The sequence below is a fragment of the Columba livia genome, chromosome 1 (genome assembly GCF_036013475.1).
Source record: "Columba livia isolate bColLiv1 breed racing homer chromosome 1, bColLiv1.pat.W.v2, whole genome shotgun sequence".
Taxonomy (NCBI): domain Eukaryota; kingdom Metazoa; phylum Chordata; class Aves; order Columbiformes; family Columbidae; genus Columba; species Columba livia.
Window position 1 is genome coordinate 3,361,739 of NC_088602.1, and position 25,359 is coordinate 3,387,097.

Below are 25,359 nucleotides of genomic sequence, written 5' to 3' on the forward strand. Positions count from 1 at the left end.
AATATATGCACATCTATATGCACAAATGTGACATACACATGCATACAAGTGTGTGCACACAAGTACAGAGACACACACAGGCATGCACACACATGTACATGCACAGATATGCACACAGAGCTGCATACCTGCACACACGTGTGGACATTCACCTGCACACACATATTCATGCACACATACACGTACACGCACCCACAGACACACATGTACATACACATTTGCACAAACATGCACTCACACATTCAAACAGGAATGCACGCATGCACAGTGACACTTATTCACGTGTACACCAGCACACACACACGTGCAACATGCACAGCCATACATCTGCACACACAAACACACCCTGGTGCGTGCACACACACCTGCATACAGATGTGCCCTCATAACACACATACATATGCATGCTTGCACACAGATGGACACACAGGCACACACACATGCATGGACATGCATGCACGCACATTCTTGCATGTGTATTTATGCCTATCTACATACAGACATGCATGCAGATATTAGCACATGCATATATGTGCACATACACACTTGTGTGCACAGATACACCAATACCCATACGCACACACAGACTTAGAGATATGCAAGCACATGTGTGCACACAGACCTGGACACCTATACAGCCCCTGCATACATATGTGCACACGCATGTGTGCACAAATGCACATATAGGTCTTTAATGAGCTGCTGGGAATCCATTTCCCCTTATTGTGAGGCTTTTATGTATAAAAACCAAACCAAACACACATACACGTGCGCAGCCATGCACGTACACAAACTTTATGATTTTATTTTAGCTGGTTTTCACATTTCATTGTGGACCTGCAGCTGCAAAACCAAACCAAAACAGCTCCCCTGCTGAACACCCTTCTGCTGCAAGGCCGGCTGCTGGCTGCCTCTTAACTCTTATTCTCAGGGGAAATTTGCAACCCCAAATCCTACCCCATCCTCCAGTCCCTACCCTCCTTTCCAAACTTGCCTTCGCATTCTCTCTGACCTTCTTCACTGCATCCCTCCATCCTTCCATCCCTCCTTCCTTCATCCCTACATCCTTCCATCCCTCCTTCCTCCATCCCTCCTTCCTCCATCCTCCATCCCTCCATCCTTCATCCCTCCACGCTTCCCTCTCTGCCTGCATCTTACTCTTTATTCTCCGAACCCAATAAAGTCCATTTTCAGTCCAACTGCATCCACCGTCTCATCTAACCACATGAAGAAGACCCCACAATCAAAGCCATTGGGGCTTTATCAACAAAGCTGCACTGCCATTATTTCCACTGGGAACACAATTCCAATAAAACCAGTGATCCCGGTGCCTCCGAAATCCACGCACTCAAAAACTGAATTACAACAACAGAAAACAATTCCCACCAGGCAGCGACTGCAGCTGCTGGGAGTAAAGCGAAAAGCAGGATTATTCCTGCCAGGATTGTTTCTTTTATCCAATGCTTTGCATCCTTTTATTGAGTCTTAGACCCTGAGGTTTGGTTTTTGTTTTGTTGGTTTTGGGTTTTTTTTTGCTTATCTTTGCCTTGATTTGCTCAATTTCATTCTTGCCTTTAGGCAAATTGTGGTGACCCATTTTACAGATGGGACCGGAGCTCTCGCTGATAGGGATGGCTGAATGAAAAGTGCAGCTTTTGGAAAAAAATATAAATAAATTACAATGAGAGGTGTCTATATCCAGGCAATTGCTTTGTCAACAAGGATTATATCGTCCCTGCTTTTACAACCAGTGCAATTAAAAGTGGTGATTACAGTTAAGGATTTAGGAAGCTCCTCAGTATCTCCCAGACTGGGAACAAGCAAAACATTTCTGGGACCTCAATAAGTATGGTGCATGCTCCTTTGCACCCATGATAGAAGTGCTAATCACTTTTTAGGCTGATTTTTGCCTTTAAAAACAACATTATAAAGGCATGTTACTCTCACTGCACTGCACTTTCCATTTGTGGAAGATGAATCCGCTGTTTTATCCAGGTCATGCATCAAAAATGGGAGATTCATTCCAAAACTGCTGGTGTCAAACCCCAACCCTGCATTTCCAAACATGCTGCTTTCTGCAAAGAATGGTGGCAAACAGCTTTTTGCATCCAGTGGGCTGTGGTATTAAAAAAAGATACAAATAAATGGGAACAGCAATGAGGAAAAGGAGAAAAGCATCACGCTATGATGGTGACCCCAGGTCTGCGAGGAAGAGGTGCCATCAAAAGACTATGGTGGGATTGATGTTTCAGCTGGTGAACCTCACAGATGTGCTTATTTTTAGATCTTCTCTGTAATTTCATTTATCTCAGAGACGCCACAGTGATTCATGAGGCTGTAAACCCATCTTGGTCTAAGATCTGATGCTCACAAAGGACTCGCATGTGCTTGGGTGCCTCCCGCAGAAAATATTTTCAATTTTGAATTGCATCTGCCATTGCTGTTTTGGGTTTTGCTGCACTAAAAGCTATTAGTGTAATTAATTGCCATTAGTATAACATGGAAGTAATGTATTAGTGTGTTCCTGGTGGGCGTAAGCCCATGAGAACCCTTGGCAACAGCTCCCATTTGGAGCTACAGGGTGTCCCAGCTCTGCACCCAGCAGTGCCTTCGCACCGGGGTTTGCACAAAACCTCACACTCATTTTGGGGACCACGTGCACAAAGTGATTTTGAACCCTTTTCTGAGCTTTCTTCACCTGCAATGAGCCTGGGCTCATCTCACATGGAAACGCTTGGTCATGCACTACCCATCTCTTTTCTTGTAAGAATAGACACTCACCAAACTGCTCTGGGAGATTTTGCAGCATCAGGAGACTCTTTGCTGCTCTACAGATACCAGGAGGACCTGGATGGAGTTAGAAGCTGCAGAATGCAAAAAAAAAAATGCTTAGCATCTCCTGCAGTGAAATATATAGTTCTATATAAATCCTGAAGCATGGCCGCTCATTCACTTTCAGGAATCAGCTATGGAAATAATTTAATCACTTACGTCAGGTAAAATCCATTAGTTCTAATCAGCCGAATGGATTTGCTGGCTGCAAAGCTCCCTCAGAGAGGATGGGAGTTAAATAAATAAAAATGCTTCTGTGTTTAAATTACAGCCACTGTGGCTGAAAGCAGGAATAGCTTTCTCCTTCTCCAACCTCTTCTGGGAAAAGGCTGTGGCCGAGCGTGACACCAAGTGGCAAGACATTAGTCTTGGGGATGGCCAAGGACATGGGTGTCACTCAGCATTGGACTGTGCCAGTTTGGGGCACAATCCTGCCCAAAAGTTTGCACGATGCTAAGGGCACCATGGTGGGGTGTAAATCAGAGCAAGCCTGATACTTTGCAGCACCCAAAAATCAACATTGACTTTGGGTAGACCCCCAGACAGTGGTTCCTGGTCCCATCCATGATGGGATCCACTGGTATGGAGGCAGGGAATTGCTCCAAGCATCCCCCAGGAAAAGATAACAGAGATATTTTGGGAACTGATTAATAGAGGACCTGGTGAAGCTTCTTCTCCTGGGGTCCTCATATGAAGCTGGGATGCCTTTCAGTTAAACTTAACCTACTGGAAACCATCCTGGGATAGGTCTGATGGTCTCTCCTGCTTTTCGTGACTGCACAAAGAGCATGCTCACCAGCTACATGATCTTGAGGTTGGAGCTGATGATGTTAAAAATCTTTTCCAACCGAAATAATTCTGTGATTTCATGATGTGAACAGATAATGCCACCATAAGAGCTCACTCAGCTCTATGTTCTCTGCTGGACCTGATGATGGAGAGGGATCACTTGTTTTCTCAGATCACCAGCTGACCTCTTGTGCTGTCTGTCCTGTGCCCTGTACATGTGTATACACCAGTTTTTGTAGGAAATAACGATGTAGCATTGTAGGAACACTGTGAAAAATCTCAGTGCAATACACTATAGGAGGGGAAGGTGCTCGTATTTTTAACAATCCCTGTATGGTGGTAACCATGTCAAAGGGAGGCACCTGGCTCCCAACTAATCACCAGCCTTGGAGGAAGGGAATGGTGCCTCGTCCCATTGCTCACAGAAGATCACCGATTAGAGCTGTAATACAGTGCAAATGAAGAAAAGAAATTATAACAAGGTGGGCCTGCTATAAGCCCCCTATCTCGTCAGGAGCCTTTCTCCTCAATTATAGAGGAATCCTGAACTACATTCTCCTTGGCTATTTCCTACCCAGGTATTTATAGTAATTTATCCGATCTCCTATGGCTTGCGTTGAGCCTGGGAACATTAAGTTCGTTTAATCCCTCAGTGGATTGTCCCCTGTAATCCTTTTATCAGCAGCCCTTGTAATTCAGTTGATCAATGTCCATCTCTGAGTACGAGGAGGAACCATAAAGCCCCGTGTCACCAAGATATAGGCTTTGCAAGTCACCAGACTTTGCAAGTCAGCGTGGTGGGACATGCCCATGAGACTTCACAAGTGGAGCAGGTTGCACATGGAGACTTGCCCGTGTTCCAGGATCAGGGCTGAGAATGCCTGACATGGAGGACCTGAAGAGATACATGCAAGGGACAATGCAGTGGCTTGTAGGAGACATGAGGAGATGCTGTGTAGATGTCCCACTTCGCCTTGCCAGAAGAAGCTGCTTATGGCTCCTTGTTGAGCCCCTTGTTGAAGGTCCACCACATGTAGACGCTGTGGGATTGGTGTCCCAGCAGAGAAGCTAGAAGCTTTCTCCAGATCACTGCTCTTCTAATCATAGATAAACCTTCTTATTTTCTCTAGAGCCTCTCAGCCACTCATATGCACACGTAGAGTTTCCCACCAACATAATTTCTATTCCAGTGGCAAAATTATCAGGAGGAAACTGAATGTGTCTTTTTTGAAGTTGTCCAGTGGTTTGTGCGAGTCCCATTCCATCCCGGCCCATCATGCCACCACCACATATGGTCATTCTTGTGTGGGATCTTCCCATCACACCAAACCTGTGTGATACCATTGCACCAAGCTTGTTCTTTGTCCATCCCCAGCTCTGAGTAAGAGCATCGGTGTGAGAGAATCCCACTTCCACCTGCTACTATTTTTTAAATGCAAATTCTTTCAAAATGAAGCCTTTAGATTTTACTGCCTCTTCTGCTTGTTGCAAAATCACTCATTCTGAAATCAGCCCGTGTTACGTCGGTGATTTCCATTACAGAATTTAATGTCCCTTTGCGCAGTTGAATTAACATTCAAATTCTTCTTTTCATGGACTTGAATTATCCTCTTTATGCAGCACTCCATTATGGATTTTCCTTGGCTCCCATCCCATTCGGCCTTGAAGCACCCTCCCAACATACATGAATCATAAACAAAGTTGACAAGGGAAACAAGAACACCCCAGGCAGCTCCTCATCCGCAGCGGTTGTGTGTGATTATTAAATGATTTAAAATGTGAGAGGTCACTAAAAATCCCCTGTAAACTGCCGCCTGCAGTGTTGCATGTTCCCTTGTCCCTGGTGATACATGTTGGGGATGAGACCAATACAGAGAAGCATCATTGCTGCAGAGATGGTGCCTGCAAAGCTGTGTGAGAGCCCAGAACAACCCTGCCATGGCCAGGACACAGAGGCAGAGGTGTCACTGAGGAGAAATATAGGTACATAGAGACTAAGTCAGTGACTGTCCCTCTGTGCTGGGCACTGGTGAGACCACTCTCTCCAGCACCTCAAAGGCTTTCTTGGTGTGAGGGGCCCAAAACTGAACACAATAGACTCATGAGGTTCTCGAGGCCATATGTTGACCATGGTTGCTTTCTTCTTAGTTTCCAAAACATTAGAGGAGGCTTAGAGGGATGTAGACACCTTGAATGCTTCCCAGGGGTGAAAGAACAACTGGAGGCTGGAGGACATCTGTGGAGCCTGAATGGTTTCAGGATATTTGACCGTACTCAGTTTTACCCCTTGATTCAACCATCAACCATCAGTTGGTAACCAAGACCACTATGTGCACCTGGGTATCAGGACATGGTCCACAGAAATCAGGGTCGATGTTTGGACATGTCTCCTACTCATTGGCTGGTTGAATTCTACAGAAACATGACTCTCCTCTCCCCTATAGCAAGCTGCAGATTACATTTTATCCACACACAACAAGGAAATGCATCTCTCTTGATTCTTCATGACTGTCTGGAAATCTCTGATCCCCCTCCAATTTCAGCAGGAGATTTCAAAGCCCTCCATAAGAAGGTGTTTTTCTCTCCTGATTTAAGCAAATGGAAAGACAAAAAGCAAATGAAATATCCACAGCAGAGCAGGAGATAAATATTTATTACCTAGCTGAGCCTTGCTTCACTCCTTGGTTAGCTCTTCCAAGGGGCCGACTCATACATAATAAATCCAGAACACGGGGCTTTCCTTGTCATAAAAAGCAAAGATCTGAAACTCTATGCAATACAACTAATCAGGGAACCACCAATACGACTACTCCATGACTTAGGCTGAAATTCCTGGGAGCAGAAAATGCTTCACATATGTCTGGGTGTCCCCAAGGCTCAGGTGTGATCTTTTGCACTAACAAAACCCCAAAAAGAGCTCCTAGGCATGGCTGGGCTCCAACAAGGACAAGACTGCAGGATGGAAAACACCTTGAAAAACACCTTGAAACATCATCTCCTGACCAGGGAGGTCCCTGCAAGGACTTTCCCCTCCTTGGTCCCACCATGCACCTCCTTGACTGTGTTGGAGTTTGCACAGCCCGGGAAGACCAGGACCCCTGGACCTGCAGATCTCCTCACAGCATTTCCGAAATTGCTGGTTGTTTCTCCCCAGGAAACATCCCGTCTCCAGGCAACAGAGCCGAAAGCGTTAAAAGCCTCCTTTGCTTTCTCAAAGCACACAGGGTCCGGACATTTACAGCAAAAGACAAAGGACAGGGAGAGATTCAAGTGAGATCTAAGCCAGTTTCAGCTCAATTAAAGCAACCAGTGTCTTTAGGAAAGAGCCCTTGGGGTTTCACAAGAGCTGTGTTGTTTCTAGTGACTCTGGAAAATGGAAATATATAAATTCCTCACAGCCCAGCGTCTTCTTAAGGCGTGACAAAGAAGGGGGATTATTTTTCAGCCTAACACCTCTGATTTGCTTTTACCATTTATATTTTTTTAGTTTTGTTCTGTAATTCTTGGCTGCGGTGACCTCGGGGATTTGAAATACCCCTTAGACAAGCAAGTGACGCCTTTGTATGTGTGCCGGTGCTTGAGCAGTGGATCGGCTTATTGTTTAATTCAGTCTGTTCACGGTATTATTCTGTATCCTGGTTACAACAAGACCCCTGGTTTTCTCAGGCCTCTCACGAGATGGTTTCTTTGTTTACCTGAGCAGCTTGTCAGTTCCCTGAGGAGGTTTTTTTCTTCCAAATTTCTGATTTTTTTTCCATCCAGTAAATTGCAGCTCTTTGCATGTGATGAGGCTGAGGTTCAGACCATTCTACTTGGAGGCAGAAATGCAAAAGGGAGGTAGTATTTCCTTTCTCATATACACACATAAACATGTGTGAGGATGCACATAGACACTTTTCTGCCCCATCCATCCATCCATCCATCCATCCATCCATCCATCCATCCACCCATCTCCTGGCAGAGGTGTGAGGTTGCTCCTGTAGCTCCCTGATCAGCAGTGAAACACCCTTGTGTTTTTTACCCACCTTCTTGACTGAGGTTGGGACTCATCCACACCATATCACTTGAAAATACAAGTGGCCTCCCTGTGCTTGTCCCTTCTTGCCGTGCACAGGGTGGTTTGCAGGGGAAAGGGGAGAAAATAAACCCTGTGTGGTGATGCCTGGCTCATACACAAAAATGCCTCATCCTCTCTGCAAACATCAAAATATTGCAAAATTTGAGAGACAGGCACTTGAAGTCAGGATTGAGGGGTTGAACTAGATGACCTTTGAAGGTCCTTTTCAGCCCAAACTGTTCTGTGATTCTATGACTCTATGATTCTATGATTCTATGATTCTGTGGCTGGGTCCTGAAGGGAGTTTGCCTCCCAGACTTGGGTGGTAGAAGCATGAAATCCTCACCATCTAACTGTGTGCTGAGTCACATTGGCATAAAGCTGGTGACACCTCCTGGCAGCGTCCTTCTCCTCCGCATACGGAAAGGTGACTGCGGGCGGCCACCATTGCCACTGTAGCTTGCACAATCCCCTATACTGTAAGGTAAATATTGACCAATGACTTTGTACTTTGCATTCGCCACTTGCAGAGCTTCCTTCTCCCTTCGAGACACACACGCAGAGCCCAAGATGGTCGAGTTTGCTCCTCTCTCCATACCACTGCAGAGACGGCTTCAGACGGCATCGGTGGCTCAATGGGTCTTCAGCTTCCTATGTCTAGGTAAGAGACTTCTCCTTTCCCTGAATGAGAAAAGCCAGAGCAGCTTTTGTGCCAACCTCTCCTCTCCCTGACCCCAAGGAATACCTGGGACTGAAGGTCTAGGACTGAAAGAAAGTGGCATTAAAGTCATGTTCTGGGAGCCTGCAGTGAATCCCAGGCCACGTTAGGACAAGTGATTAGCAGCAGACATTGCACTGACAGATCTCTGTTTGTCTCGCTGTATGAACAGCAGTGTGGGAGGCTCTGACTCACTAAAGCAGTTCTTTTTTTTTCCATTTTTTTCTAATTTTTTTCATTTTGCTTTGCTTTCTTCTCACCAGCCAATCTGAACACGGTGACACTAGGGAAGTGCATGTGTGTGTGTTTGTGCTTGGGTACTTCTGCTAAAGCCACTTTCAGCCTCTTCTGCTCTTTAGATTTAGTGTTTTCCTGGTCTAAGGTGCTGTCCTGCTCAGCATTTTTCATGAGAAATGCCATTCCCATGCGTGAGGGGTGGTAGGATGGGACGAGCATGGAGGACTCTGCTTTGCAACCCTAGGAACATGCATTTCACTTTATAGAGATGCTCCTGCACACCCCCCAAAAAGGCGTTTTTTTGCAGGAAAACCCAAGTGGGTTGGGGAACAAACACATTAGTAAACTGGGAGCCAGACAAACTGATTACTGTGCGGAGGGCATTGGGTGCTAGTGGAAATGAGAGACATGCAGTTTTGGATAGGATGCATTGGTAAATAAGGAAATTTGAGACCCAGAGGCAGGTTATCTGAGAGTGCAAACTGTCCTGGGTGATTTACAGCCCATCAGGAGCCAAGTCTGCCATTGTCATGCCAATTCTTAATCTCAGATGGGATCCCTGCAAAGCTTCTGCTTTATTGTAGCAGAACAGCTGTTGGCTAGACCCAGTACACAAAGGCAGCAGATCTTTGTGTAAATACGGGTCTTGACACATAAGCATCTCCAAAAAAATACCTACAAAGAAATGACAGGCTGTGCTTCAGAGCTTTGTTAAGTTTCTGAGATGTCTGCATCCAAACTTCGCCACAGACCTGGGGCTGAGTGGCCACCTCTGCACTAGTACCTGGTGGGCTGGAACACTGGGGCATACTGTTCCAGATGGTGAAGCTGTTTGCATGCTTCTTGGCATAGGCTTAATAAAATCACACCATTTATAGAATCATAGAATGTCCTCAGTTAGAAGGGAGCCACAGGACCATCGGAATCCAACTCCTGTCCCTGCCCAGGGCACCCCCACAGTTCACACCGTGTGCCTGAGGACGTTGTCCAGTCTCTTCTTGAACACTGTGAGGCTTGGGGCCGTGACATCTCCCTGGAGAGCCTGTTCAGTGTCCAGCACCCTCTGGGTGAAGAACCTTTTCCTAATGTTTGGTCCATGGGTTTGGCTCATGCCAGAGTCGGATGGTAACATGGAGCTATTCCAAATGCAGGCTCTGCCTCCTCTGGGGAAATAGAATTTGCTCTGAATGAGGATGAGACCCAAACCCACACCTCCTCTATAACTGGCCTTCCAGACATTAGTCTTTTCCTGGAACAGTTTTACTTTGATTTTTTTTGTGTGTGTGTGTGGTACAATCTGAAACTGAAAACGGTTAAGAATTGCTATAAGAAAAGCATTAGAAAGGTGATAATCAAACCTTGTGGAGTGATTCCAGCTGATTTGATTCATTTTACAAAGTTTCTTTAAGCCTAACTTTCCACCCAAAAACTCCCAGTTTAACAACTGTGAAAGCTTGATGCCAAGGGGCACCCTTAATTTCACCCCACAAGCTGCCAAACACCTCATCCCACACTTGGGTATAAACCTCGGGAGCAGAGATCAGACCTTCCATGGCCAGGATTTGCCTGCCAGCTGCTTCTTTTTCTCTGAGACAGCCTTGTACTTCTGCTGCCAGAAAAGGGCTCCCAAAAACACACGATCAGCCGCTGCCAGACATTTACAGACCAGTGGCAGGCAGCTGTTGCTATGGTTGTGCAAATGCATCTCCCGAGAAGCCAAGCGCCAGGCGAGGGGCTCATTCATTCTCCACGGGGCGCTGGATGAATGCGGCAGCTCGACCCTGGTGCTGGCAGGGGCTCTGCTGTAGCATCTCTCACAACAGGCAGGCATTGTCCACACTGTTGGTTTTCCTGAGGATGCTCCTGGCAAGGGCAATGAGACAAAAAGTGCCATTTGCTTGAGATGCTGACAGCTGCTGGAAGGAGAGTGCAAAGTGTAGAATAGAATCATAGAATTATAGAACTATACAATAGTTTGGGTTGGAAAGGACCTCCAAAGCTCTCCCAGTGCCACCCTTGCCACGAGCAGGTAGATCTTCACCAGCTCAGGTTGCTCAGAGCCCCGTCCAGCCTGGCCTGGGATGTCTCCAGGGATGGTTTATCCACCACCTCTCTGGACAACCTGGGACAGGCTCTCATCACCCTCAGGGGAAAACATTTCTTCCTTATAATTAATCTAAATCTCCCCTCCTTTAGTTTACAACCATCACCCCTTGTCCTATTGCAACAGGCCCTGCTCAGAAGTCTGTCCCCGTCTTTCTTCTTGGCCACTTTTAAGTACAGAAAGGCCGCACTAAGGTCTCCCTGGAGCTTCTCTTCTCCAGCTGAACACTCCAGCTCTCTCAACCTGTCCTCCCAGCAGAGCTGTTCCAGCCTCGCATCATTCCTGTGGCTCCTCTGGCCCCTCTCCAACAGGCCCATGTGTGTCCTGTGCTGAGGACCCAAAGCTGGACCAGCACTGCAGGGGGGTCTCACTAGAGCGGAGCAGAGGGGCAGAATCAAAGGATGGGTTGCAAAGCATGGACTAAGGACTCTATTGCAGGACCACAGTACTGACCAATGCGCCCTTCTAATGCAGTGGAGTCAGGCTTCTGCAGGGCAACAAAATCAGCAAGTTGGTGACCAGACCTGCTACACTGCTTCCTGCTGCCTCTCTCATTCCTGTTCTATGTGGACTTCAGCATGTGCATCTATCCAGACACACCATGCAGAAGACACAGGAAACTACAGGCCAGTCAGTCTAGCCTCCGTGCCTGGCCCACATCAGGGAGCAGATCCTCTTGGAAACTATGCCACAGCACATAGAAAATAAGGGGATGATTGATGACAGTGAACATGGCTTCACTATGGGCAAATTGTACCTGACAAATTTGGTGGCCTTCTATGATGGGGTTACAGCATTAATAGATAAGGGAAGGGCAACTGACACCACCTCTCTGGAATGGAGCGAGTTGAGAGAAGGGAACGGAGCTGGTGAGGGGCTGGAGCACAAGTGTGATGGGAGCGGCTGAGGGACCTGGGGGGTTCAGCTGGAGAACAGGAGCTGAGGGGAGACCTTCTGATCTCTGAACTGCCTGAAAGGAGCTTGGAGCCAGGGGGGGTCGGGCTCTGCTCCCCAGGAACAAGTGATAGGAACAGAGGAAATGGCCTCAAGTTGTGCCAGAGGAGGTTGAGGTTGGATCTGTGGAACAATTTCTTTGCTGAAAGTGCTGTTGGGCATTGGAACAGGCTGCCCAGGGCAGTGGTGGAGTCACCATCCCTGGAGGGGCTGAACAAACGGAGATGAGGTTCTCAGGGACGTGGGTTAGTGCTAGAACTGGGTTAATGGCTGGACTTGATGATCTTGAGGGTCTTTTCCAACCAAAATGATTCTATGATTCTACCACTAGTGCAAAACATTTGACAGTGTTCCCCATGATATCCTTGGAGTTGGAACTAGATGATCTTCAAGGTCCCTTCCAGCCCAAACCATGATATGGTTCTATGACGATTCTGCAATAAGTGCAGGGCTGAACCCCTGCAAACAATCCCATTGCCAGGACAGGAGCCCTATGGATGCCACCTCCGCAGATCCAGCGTACTCCAACCAGCCGTTGAACCCTTTCAATCAGCAAGGTTGGCTCAAAGGGCACATGGTGCCAACGTGAGTCGGGTCCCCTTGTCAGATGAGCGTAGTCCACAGCTTGGGATAGCCTGGCCAAGCTGCCAGGCTTGGCTTGGCACAGGATCTCTGCAGGCTGTCACTATAAGCAACTGGGCTGGCACTGGGGACCTCAACAACGTGCATCTTGCAAACCCTCCTGACAGCTGCAATACGAGTCTGACTCACTCTGGGCCTGCTGTGATATCAAAAATCTATTTCTGAAGGTTGCTGTTTTCCTTATTTCAGGTTGAATGAGAAAATGCTGGGTTGGCGGCAATGTTGGCCACTGCAGCACTTTGGTGGGACATGGTCCCTGTTTTGACTTGACCAGAAAAGTTCTCCGTGCACTTCTAGTCTGCGGTTCACTTGGAGCCTGTGGCATATATGTGTTCCATGATATGCCTGTATTTTGATCCAGGGAGGGACTTTCAGCTCACAAAAAAGCTACTTAACACAAGATGCCAACCACCAAACACCATTTTTGCTCTTTCTCTGAGGGACCCCAGCCCAGGAAGCCACTTGGCCTGAGAGGGGATCAAAGGAAGCCATCACATCCACACGGAGACATTCTCTGGAGAAAATTAGTCTGACACCCCTGATTTAGGATCTGTATGGATCTTCCTTTCTTGTTAAGCGTGCTGTGGGTTTGGTTGTAGTTTGAAAAGGTCTCTCTTCATTTTCCATGAGTAGACAGCACAGTAGCTAATCTGAGCCGAGCCCCGTATTCTCTGGCTATTTTCAGATCACTGAAATGATGTGACAGCAAAGACATGCATGATGCCCTTAGATTTCCTCCTGCAGCCCATGGTGATATTTGCCTTGAAAGGGCACTTTGTAAGGGTTTAATCCATTTTATAACAATTTAGCATGTGCAGTTGGGCTGCCTCACAAGGGTCCAGATATGCAAGAGAGAAAAGATCATATCTGTTTGCAACTGCATCTCCAAACCTGTTTGTTCCTCCTGAATGTACAAGCACATGTAGCCACAGAATCATAGAGTCATAGAATCATAGAACAGTTTGGGTTGGAAGGGACCTTCAAAGCTCATCCAGTGCCACCCCTGCCATGAGCAGGGACATCTTCACCAGCTCAGGTTGCTCAGAGCCCTGTTCATCCTGGACTGGGATGTCCCCAGGGATGGGGCATCCACCAGCTCTCTGGGCAATCTGGGCCAATATACTAAAGGTACTTCCCCCCTCCTTTCCCTTAAAGAATACTATAAATGCAGCAAGGCAGAGCCATCTTACAATCGCATCTCAATGCCATTTTTGTGTCTGATGTGCCTGCAGTTCCCATCCTCACAATGGAGAGATTATCCAAGCTGGGGGTTAGAACTAGATGGCCTTCAAGGTCCCTTCCAACCCACACCTTTCTGTGATTCTAAGCTGGAGAGCTTGTCTGGCTTTGCAGAGCCCCAGTAGCCAGTGGGGTTCAAAAATGGGTTTCTAATGAAGTGGATACTTTCATGTTTACCCCTGTCCCCATCAAGATACAGACTGCCATCTCTTCCAGTGGTGTTTCCAAGACCTGACAATACTTCACAGATTGTGGGCACAATGATCTGTAGGTAGGGTGGAGTTTGGCCCCAGAATGGAAATATCTGCTGAGGTTCCCTGGCCAAATGCCCAATGCCATTTTTATGATATCCTTTAAAGTGTTTGCCTGGCAGGTAGCCCAAAGAACAGTTATTTGTGGCAGAGCAGGTTCTGAGGGAAATATGGACCTCATCTGGGCAGCTCTGAGGCGATCTCTAGTCCAGGGAGGGACAGGCAAGAAGCCCTTGTTGTTCCTCATTTCCTCTTGGGATCCCCCTCAAGGGAAGACAGCAGTAATTATGGGGAACATAATTTAACTGTACACTTTCTGGAAGTTTCCTGTCTTTTTAGTCCCATTCATAGAAACTTTGAGACTGAGGATCCACACAAGAACACAGATATGCTTCTTTCCCACAGAAACCAGCACACTGTCAGATTTTACAAAAGAAAAAGTCTTAAGGTTAAGCGAAGTTCACTGTATGCAAATTCTGCCTGGCAAAATAAAAGCTGAATTGGAAATGAATCAAAGGAGTAATTAATAATTATATTATTGCAAGATAAAGCCTCACTTGGATGATAAGTATATGGATTTGGACCAGAACAACTCCTTCCTTTTGTAGAATGTACCTTGAGCTTTGCACAGTATGATAAAAAAGAGAACTAAGGGTTGCACAGTTTTGCAGAGGACCTGATGAGCTGGCTCCCAGGTGCAATAAAATTGCAACCTCTGCGTTGTTCCTCAAGTGGTGTTTATGTGTCATGTGGACCCTGGAGCTTCATTTCGTGCTGAATCTTATTTTCCTCAAGAGTTTTAAAGGCCGTGTCTGTGGCATTTGAAAGGAGTAGCATGAGGTACGAGCAGTGGTTTGTTCTGACCTGGAGGATGTGCTTCAGGTTTGACCTGTTGCTCTGCAGAAAGCTGCAGCATTTCCCCATGCATGATCTAGTTGAAGGCAGGAAGGCTCTACAGAGAGATCTGAACCAGGTGGATTGATGGGCAGAGGCCTTGCCCAGGTGGCCAAGAGGCCACCAGCATCCTGGCTGGTACCAGCACTGGTGTGGCCAGCAGGCCCAGGGCAGTGAGCGTCCCTGTGCTGGGACCTGGGGAGGCCAAACCTCAAATCCTGGGGGCAGTTTTGGGCCCCTCACAACAAGAAAGGCCTTGAGGTGCTGGAGCAAGTTCAGAGCAGGGGATCGTGTGTTCCCCTCCAGTGTGGGTTCAGGAAAGACTCAGAATTTTCAGGAATAGAAATAGATCTTGACTACAAACCAGACTTACTTATATGTCCTTAAGTAAAAGAAAACAGAAGGTGCAAAGAGGTCTTAACTGAGAGCATCGTGTACCTCCCCTCTGATAGCCCTTAGCTGAGATGAGCTGGAGATGAGCAGGTGCCAAGTGACTCCCAAAGATGAAAATCCAGGTCTCAGAGGATGAAGGCATGGATGTATCTATCTCAGAGCTGAAGCTGAACAGGGCATCTCCATCCTCATGTCCTTAAGCCCTGGGTTCTGGATCTGTAATAAAGACTCAGAGAAGAAGAAAATATATAGCTCATCACACCATAAGCTGCAGAAGACAAAGGGCTTGGATGAATTGTTGTGGGTTTTTTTTTTTTAGCTCAGTCTCCCCCATCCCAGACAACACCAAGGCTTCCAGAGGGACAGATGGAGAGGACACAACTCTTCCCAGGCACTTTAGAGGGCATCTGCTTCACCAGGTGACAGCTTGGTGGCCATTGGTGCTTCTCAGTCTGTAGACAGTGTTGGGCTAGGATGGGATTTGATGTACCAAGTGATGCTTCTTTGCACACAGACTTTTCTTTTCTTGTTCCCGTGCCAAAACACAGAGCATGAAGGAGATGGGAGGTGGAGGGAAAAGCTGAGCACTGTCTGGAAGCAGCTTAGAAAAGTCTTTAATTACCTGGGAATGTCCCAAGTCATTAATGTCTTAGGGAATGGAATAGGGCATTCTTATAAAATCTGTGATGACATCGAGTTGAAAGGACTGAAAATCCTCTAGAGGCCAAGATTATTGTTGATAATGGACCCGAGAAATGGAGGAAAATGTCCAAAATCAATTAAAAAGAAAAACTCAATAAAGAGTAATATCTTATATATGGGAAGATAAAAAATTAAAAATCCAAGGCACAATTAAAATGGGGAATCGATAGCTCAAGACAAAGCTATCAGGGACTGCGCATACAGGGTATAGCGCCTCACTTTGCTGATGTTGCAAAATGCCAGGTTATCATCAGGGGGTATTAACAGGAGTTTTGGGGAAGAATACTGGCATTATGGTTGCAGAGGTCAGACTGACTCCAGAGAAAAGCTGGACAGCAAAGGGACAGAAATCAATGAGGACCCTCTGGATGTATTGAGGTCCATGAATCTTGTGAGAAGAGGGGGACATGGTGGCCTTTGTAGAAAAAGGTGGTTGCTGCAAGGATAGTGCCTGGTTGCTCTCCAGATTCCTGGGACAGATAGGAGAGAAACCACCTCTTTACATCAAAGGTATCTTCACAGTGATGAAATAATTCAGCAGCAAACCCAGTGAAGCCTTGGGGTCCATCCCAGGTCCAAACAGACCGAGTCCCTTCAGTTGAATCGTTCTTATCCCAACACACACCTAACCCGACTACCAATTCACTTCTTGGCTTTTCTCTCAGCACAGTGCTGCATCGCTGCCTTCATCGCCCTCCTCTTCACCCGATTTTGGCTGCTCAGTGTCCTCTACGCTGCATGGTGGTTCCTAGACAGGGAACAACCCAGAAGGGGAGGGAGGAAGATCCATGCCATGCGGAACAGCGTGGTCTGGAGGTACATGAAGGACTACTTCCCCGTCACGGTAAGTGCCACCGATCCCATTGGCTTTTAAGATATTCAGGGACCAACTTTGAACTTGCTGTTTGGAGGCAGGTCTGGGGCCAGCGGTTGTGGCATTGGGTGCTTGGACGTCAGTGTTGAAGGATTGAGGCAGGCTGGTCTTCCCAGCTCTCAGATTACTGCAAAACCCAGAAAAAATATAAACCCACCATTTTCACAACCACATTCTTTAACCATCTGAATTCATGCATGCATTTAATATTGGTACATTCCAGCAGTTCAGAAAAATCTCCCCTTGCCTGTTTTCCCATGTGCATACTGTGACACTTCTGCTCTTCAGGTTGCTCAGCGTTTGCCCAGCAGACACAAAGCCAAGTTTTGACCAAAATCCAAATGGTTCTGGTGCCCTGTTAAGTCAGCATCCCCTTCTGCTCAGGAAGAGTCTGGCTGGGTGTTTACAGGGCAGTCTCACAGAGTTTCTGATCCACTGAGAAGGACATCTGTGACATTTCCAGATTTCCTTTAATCATAGAATCATAGAATCATTTTGGTTGGAAAAGACCCTCAAGATTGTTGAGCCCAACCATTAACCCAACACTGTCACTAAATCATGTCCCTGAGAACCTCATCTCCATCTGTCCAACCCCTCCAGGGATGGTGACTCCAGCACTGCCCTGGGCAGCCTGTTCCAATGCCCCACAGCCCTTTGGGGAAGAAATTGTTCCCACATCCAACCTCAACCTCCCCTGGCGCAACTTGAGGCCGTTTCCTCTGCTTCTGGCGCTTGTTCCTGGGGAGCAGAGCCCGACCCCCCCTGGCTCCAAGCTCCTTTCAGGCAGTTCAGAGATCAGAAGGTCTCCCCTCAGCTCCTGTTCTCCAGCTGAACCCCCCAGGTCCCTCAGCTACTTGCTGTCTCTCATAAGACTTGTGCTCTAAATACAGCAGGTCCTTGACCTGACTTTATCTGGTATCCCCTTGGCACGGCATGAATGCACAGACCAGTACAAAATCCTGCTTCAGAGCCATCATGAGTCAATACAAATCTGAGCAATGCAGCAGAAGAGTTCATGGGCCATGCAAAGGAGTGAGTTTCTAGGGTAGACCATTCTATGGGAACTGCATCTCCAAGTTGCCTCTCTACCAGACTATCCATCAGAGTATGTTCACCTTGTATGCATTCTACCACCATTGAGTTTCTTTGCCCAAAGGCATGGTGGAAAGTGATGCTGAGAACTCACCACGAGTTATTTTATGGCTACTCTGAGAGCTTAATTTGTGATTTAAGGGCTTCTGGATGAACTTCAAAGCAAGGCCCCCAGAAGGTATATAATAGTCTTCTGGGAAGGAATGGGAACACATCCCAGGAGAGCTTGTGGTGAGTTTTACCATGAAGGACAGCTAATATTTTATGATGTTTAATAGGAAAAACCAAGTGGGTTCCCAATAAATTATTCTCAAGGTTGCCTCAGAAAGCACTAGAATTGCTATGAGCTATTAATGTGGCTGTGATGATCATATGCAATATATATCCTGTAAATTATTTTTGGCCATAAGCCACTGTTTGAGCAGCATTGGACCATCCCTTCTGCTAAAACTTAGCTGCTAGCCCAGTAACACTTCTCCCGTCCTTTTGTAAGGCGATGCACCCTCCCCCCGAATGCCACACTGCATTGTCTGTCTGTCTTTCCCTTCCCTGGGTGCCCCTGTCAGGCAGTGAGGACCTGACAGGAGGACCAGTAAGACCAGTAGAGGGAGCATGTATACTGGGTTTGGCTGCAGCAAACTGGGTTAAGACAGGGAGGGTTGGACGGAGCCTTTCTCCCCACTGGGCTGTGAGAAGTCAGAGGGGGCACTGCAAAACGACAGAGGAAAACAAAAATATAATTAAAAGGGTATTATAACCAAGCAATCACATAATATCATTTCCCTAAAATATTTTCTCGGTTTTCAACATTAGTTTGCTCAAGGACTTTACAAGCCAGAGTATAGAATTTATCCACTCTTGCTGAATGATTCTGCTACCTTTTGTCAGTCCAAGAGTGTGGAAGAACACTTGGCATTCCCAGCATCCCACAGCAAGGAGCTCACCAGCTGAACCACACAGTGTGAAGATTACCCTGCTCATTTCACTAGAAACTCCCTGGTTAGCCCAAGCAAATCCTGTCCCACCTAGCCATGCCACTCCAGGTTTTATACTCTGTTATATCCCCCATCTGCCAGCTTATTTCCCCACCTGAAAAATAAATCCAAATGTGTTTACTTCCTTGAACTGAAGGTATTTAATTTTATACTGCAGAATATGGGCTGTTTTGTTCCTAGCAAAGTGGAAGTTAAGTGTTGTAAATATTGCTTTAACTGTCCTGTAAACTGCACTCATGATAAACTAAGCTGAGCTTTTGGTCTGAGCATGCAAGGCTGGTGGTCCCATGGACCTCTCGCCCAAAGCTCCAGCCAGAACAGGGGCACAAGAAGTGAGATTTGGGGTGACAGACAAGGTGGACACCCAGCACCCCAGGGCTGTATTTGTGTGTAGATCGAGTTTGTTCAACCCTGCAGGATTAGTCATTCTGGGAAGATTAAATGTGACTCCTAATCCTCCCAGATCCTGTCAACAAACTTAGCGTGGCCAAGTACCAGCGTTTAGAGGCAGGAAGAGCTGCTTGCTATTTTATTTTAGGGATCGGCTTTAAATGCGGCTTTTAAAGCATCCATGGGCATGTTAGCTGTGGCAGAAGCAAAGAAAGGTTGAGATGAGCATCTGTTTTCCGGGAATCTGGGCAGTGTGAATTTGCACTTTGCTGCAGCGAGCGTCTGGTACATGGAAATGTTTGGGCTCTGAGCTGTGACTCTATGAAGCATGCAAGGAGCACCCTCTGCTGATATCAGCCTTGCACAAGCACCACTTTGCTGCTCGGTTGATTCCCCTTGGAGATAAGTGTATTTTAGTTAGGGGTTTGGGAACTATAGGGTCAGGCATGAGCTGAATGAGTTTGGGTGATTTTAAAAGAGGGTTGAGGGAAAAGCACTGAGAATCTAAGATAATGTCCAGTGCATTGCCCAGGAAAGTTATTTCTGCTTTACTCCCCTGGATTTTAAACTTATTCTAGTCCTTCTTTTTTATACATCCTCCTGATAGGCCTGCAATACATGCCTGCGTTCAGCTGGGTCTTAATAGTGGTGGAAAATATACCAAAAGGTGCAAAATTAATCTTTTGGGGCAGGCTGTGGTTGAACAGATATGCAATGATGTCTTCTGTGAGTTGATGTTGCCTCCAGAGACATTTTGGATACCTTGGACTGCTCTACCTATACTATGTTCATCCAAAAGTCAATAATATGTCTGTCACTGCCAGGTCTCTACCAAAACCTTTATTTTCATTCATAGAATAATACAATCATTTTGGTTGGAAAAAACACATAAGATTGACTCCACCATAACCTAAACCTAGCGCTAAACCATGTCCCTAAGAACCTTGTATACACGTCTCTTAAACCCCTTCACGGATGGTGATTCCACCACTGCTCTGGGCAGCTTGTTCAACCCTTTCCAGGAAGAAATTGTTCCCAATATTCAATCTAAATCTTTCCTGGAACAACTTGAGGCCGTTCACACAGTTTATTCATGGTCATTTATCAACACATCTTTATTATGAAGGATACACCCAGCGTTACAGTAAAAACAAATGTCTCTGTTGCATAGCCAAGAGAATGCACATCTTTGCTGCTCCGTCCCCCTCAAGTCCCGTCCCCCCTGCCACTGTAAGATTGCTGTCACCAACATCCCTCATACAGCCAAGGTGCTCTGGTAACATCAGCTGAGGAGCACCATGGATCTGCAGAAGGTGAGAAGGGGCATGAAATGGGGAAAGAATAAGCTTGACAAGATCCATCTCTAGTCCTCAAACAGAAGTCACTGGTTTTTCTTCCTGACTATATACTGGGGCTGGATGCTTGGCTTAGACAAGATATTTCATCTTTAGACCACACAACCTGTGTTACAAGCTAAATATAGCAGCAGGAAGCTAAAATTGAGGTCTTAGAGGGACAAATCTTGTCTTCAGGTTTTGGCATCATTCAGAACAACACCAGCAAGCACCATCTCAGCAGGTGTCATTGTGCTTGAGGACTTGCTGGAGTTATATTTTGTTGTTAGAATAACTAAAATGAGAATTAGTTGATCCCTTGGAGCTCTGATTTGGGATGGCTCCATCCCATAGCTCATTCATTCTCATAATTACATAAATCATGAAGGGACTTATTTGAGTGTGTTGTGGTTCTGTGGATGTACAGTGTTGCAGAGAGGGAACAGCCCAAGTTCACATGAATCAAGCCCTACCAGGGCTTTCCATAGAAGAGTGGTATTATTTGTAACTGGGGATTTTGTGCCATGGCCCATGACATTAAATATAATTTCTGATTTCTAGCAGTCTTGGCTGTTCACTTTGCTTCCTTCTCTTGGCTCTAGGAGAGAAGAGGAGTTGTTAGGGCAAAAGCAAGACATGGCTAAATGGCCCAAAGTCCTACAAGTCCCCAAAAGCAGCAACACAAAAGAACAAGAGAAGATTCAGGTGTTTTGGAGCAGTCATGTTTATCCAGCTTTGAATTAGGGTGATGAAGTCCTATCCTAACTCAATTTAAACCCACCTGGCTGGTTAGACTGCCTGACACTTGCTGAAAACCCATCTCTGACCTGGCATTGGGCCACCTGGAGAAAAACCCAGTGCCCAAAGTCCTCTTTCTCCAGCTGTCCCTCTCAGACTCTCACCGTTGCTGGGACCTAAAACTTTCCCAGCTGCTGCCAATGCTCAGATGTTTTCCCTTCGTCTCCCATCCAGACACTCTGGTGTGGACTTCCCATTTCTCTTTGCCTTGGCATGATTTGTCCTTCTTTGGATCTCACTAGGCTTCTGGATTTCTCTGTGGGGTTTCATCCCACAGAGAATCTGGTTGCATGTTTCCTCCTGGAAGAGGTGCTCTTTGGAGGTGCCTGGGTGGACAGCAAGGCACCTGAGGATTTGCTTAGGATAAAGTCGAAAGGAGGTTTGTCCTACTTAAGAGAGGATTAATCACAGAATCATAGAATAGTTTGGATTGGAATGCACCTTCAAAGGTCATCTAGTCCAGTCCAAATGAACAATAAAATCCTTGTTCACCCTTGTTAATGTTATGTTCATCTATGTTAATTAACATCATTGAAAACAGATTTTGGGGGCAGAGAAGGTTAGAAATACAATAAAAATTCAATTTGGGAGACTTGAAGAAGGCAGACGCTTTCTGACCAGCTTTCCTGAACACAACCTCCTCTGCTCTGTGAATGGCTGTGGGGGTGATGCCATGCAAGTCCGCATCTCCCATCACATGTTCATCCATCTCTAAGGATGCGATGTCACGGCATGTCAGTGCCCTCCCTGACTTCATGTCCCCTGGCACAGAAAGCACCGTGCAGTGCCCATACTCATCTCAACTTGTTTTCATCTAATTACTCACTTAACAACATTTTAATCCCTTCAGCTCTGGGCAAACAGTGCTGTCTGGGACCTGGGTAGGGCTTTATCTACAGGGTGTGCTGGAGCACCCAGCTCTCCAACCCTTTGTACTCACTGAGAGTTTTATTTTCTTCAAGCTTTAGCACACCAGCATCACATGGGGAATCACCCATCGTCCCTCCTCCCATGGTTTTGGGGCAGGACAGTCTAGTCCATAGGGGACCACCAGGAAACCCCGGCCACATCTTGAGGAGTTAAAGCAGCCTTGTTAAACCAGTGCTGAACTCCTGGACTGATATAGTGTCTCAGAAACCCTAATTCCAATTAGCCTAATTCTATTCCAAGATTAACTTAAAACAAAACAAACAATCAAACAACAAAACAAACAAAAAAACCCCCACCAAAACAAATACCAAGTGAAGGCCACTTTAATTCCAGCTAAGAGCATGTACTTGGGATGTTAATACAGTTTAACTAATCCAGTTTAAAATCAATTTGGATTAATTTGCTTGAGATCCTTGCCAGTACATTGGCTCGTATTAGAGCTCCTGAAAGTCTGTGTGTGAGTTTCCCTAACGCAGCTGACAGTACGTGGAGCAGGTCTCACCACATCTCTATGGGAGCTTGGAGAACTGGGACAGGGTTTTACCTATGTCTTAGGCCCACAGACATAAAATAAAGGGAGGTTAGTGCTACAGAATAATCACTGTGAGCACTGAGCAGCTGTAGCTACCAAGATATTTCTCCATGAAGGAGAAGTCTTAAGTAGACCTCACCCTTCAAAACACAAATATAAGTTAATTTGTCAGGAAGGCCAAGACCTTTGAAGGTCCTTTACAACCCAAACTATTCTATGATTCTATGATCACCCCAGATCTGGGATCTAGAAAGCCTCATAACACTTTTGACAAGGATTCATTACCACTGTCAGTGGTCAAGACCCCAAGCAGCATCACAGCCATGCCAAGGGGAAGCTCAGGGAAGACAAACCCATGGCTTGGTTTGGAGACCACTATCCTGAGCTGATAACAGCTCTTTCCCTTTGGACCACAGGTCATATACATTACTTTGGCACCCCTCAGACCTCTGAGATGAGGATCTGATGTTTTCTTACCAAGAAAACATTTGATGAAGCCCTTGTCTCACTTAGATGTTTACGCACAGACTGGGTTGGCTGGACCCTTAAGTCCTTAGACAATTATTAAAGGTTCAACTCATCCAGAAAGACCAAAGCAGCAAATGCTATCCAGTGGGTGTGGAAATGATACCCTGGCCAAGGCAGGAGGGAGGACAATCCCACCCCTCTGTACCTCAACCCAGGCCCCATTAAACACTTCGGGGCTGGAGTACAGGAGAAAACTGGGCTGGTGCAGAGTCAGGTATTAACTTTTCTGGCAGCCTGCGAACTGAGATTGACCTCTGGCAGGAGGGGGAAGAAACAAATACACAGTGGGAACAATCCAGATGGGGGGATTGAGTTTCTGCTTTAAACAGTTTCCAGAAGAAGGGTGGTTTTGAGTCCAGGGGCCTGACCTATGGCATAAGAAACTTTGCCCAAGTCTCTCCTCTGCTACAGATTTCTTCTCAGTCTTGTCTTTGGTTTCTCTGTAAGTTCTGGCCAAATCATCCAAATGTGAGCAGACGCTGTGACAAAACAGTGACCTTCTCTCCCTTCCTTTGCTTCTGCCCTGAAAGGAGCCCAGTCTACAAAGCTGAAAGAGGCAAATAATTCAACTAAGTCACTAAGATGTGGTCAGTGCTGTCACAGGGGACAGTTCTTGCAGAAACGTTAACCAGATCCACAAACTCCTGAGTGACCAGACAACTACCCTCTAGCTGCCCATGGCTTAGAGCAGGGGTACACAAATCACAGAATCAAACTGGCTGAGGCTGGAAGGGACCTCTGGAGGTCATCTGGTCCAACCTCCTGGGCTCAAGCAAGGCCACCTAGAGCTGGTTGCCCAGAACCATGCCCAGATGGCTTTTGAGTATCTCCAAGGATAGAGACTCCACAACTTCTCTGGGCAACCTGTGCCAGTGCTTAGTCACTCTCACAGTGAAAAAGTGTTTCCTGATGTTTGGAGGGACTATCCTGTGTTTCCATCTGTGCCCTTTGCCTCTGGTCCTGTCACTGGCCACCACTGCCAAGAGCCTGGCTCCATCCTCTTTGCATCATCCCTTCACATATTTATATACATTGATGAGATCCCCCTGAACTGTCTCTTCTCAAAGCTGAACTGTCCCTGTTCTTTCAGCCTTTCCTCATAGCAAAGCTGTTCCAGTCCCTCTATTAGCTTTGTGGTTCCTTTGCTCTTTCCAGTATGTCTGTGTCTCTCTTGTACTGAGGAGCCCAAAAGTGGAGCCAGCACTCCAGGTGTAGCCTCACCAGCGCTGAGCAGAGTGGAATGATGACCTCTTTCCACCTGCTGGCAATATGTCTAATTCAGCCCAGGATGCAATTTGTCTGCTTTGCTGCAAGGTCCCATTGCTGGCTCATGTTCAAATTGGTGTCCACCAGGACCCCCAGGCCCATTTCTGCCAAGCTGAGTGGCCCCCAGTATGTATTGGTGCTTAGGGTTGATCTTCCCCAGGTGCACAGCTTTCTCCTTTTACTTGTTGAACTTCATGAGGTTCCTGTCAGTCAGATACATAAGATACGTAGAAGCAGATATACAAATCATGGTCAAGCTCCAAAATGCAGTGGTAGAGTCACCATCCCTGGAGGGGTTGAACAGACGTGGGGATGAGGTTCTCAGGGACATGGGGCAGTGCCAGGGGTGGTTTATGGTTGGACTTGATAATCTTGAGGGGCTTTTCTAACCAAAATGATTCCATGATTCTATGATTCTATAATGCGCTAATGCAAAGCAAGGTGAAAAATGCAGTATCTGAAAATAGGTGCACACTACAACAAATAAAATAAATCACAAGGTGATCTCATAGAAAACATCAAGAGAAAATGTGAACAACCAGAAACAGAGCTGGAAAGATTGCTGGTTGGTGGATGTCCAGTCCTTTGTAAGGGAACACAACCTCCCTCTTATCTTCCCTCACTTCTCATTATAGAATCATAGAACGATTTGGGTTAGAAGGGAACTTTAACATTCACCTAATCCACCACCCCTGCCATGAGCATAAACAACCCAGCTCAGGTTGCTCAGAGCCCCGTCCAGCCTGGCCTGGGATGTCTCCAGGGATGGTTCATCCACCACCTCTCTGGCCAACCTGGGCCAGGCTCT

The 25,359-nt window shown here is 46.6% G+C and overlaps 1 protein-coding gene across 2 annotated transcripts in view; it reads left to right on the plus strand.

Annotated features, from left to right (window-relative positions):
* MOGAT2 (monoacylglycerol O-acyltransferase 2) overlaps window positions 1–25,359 on the plus strand; it is a 36,006-nt gene that overhangs the window by 1,821 nt on the left and 8,826 nt on the right. Inside the window, exons 1-3 of one of the 2 annotated variants that reach the window (XM_005500625.3) lie at window positions 7,944–8,105; window positions 8,209–8,339; window positions 16,478–16,656. In XM_005500625.3, coding sequence (XP_005500682.2) covers window positions 8,249–8,339; window positions 16,478–16,656 — 270 coding nt within the window. In that variant the 5' untranslated portion in view covers window positions 7,944–8,105; window positions 8,209–8,248. Of the gene's footprint in view, window positions 1–7,943; window positions 8,106–8,208; window positions 8,340–16,477; window positions 16,657–25,359 lie in introns of those variants that run through there. The other variant, XM_065071086.1, reaches the window with a different exon arrangement.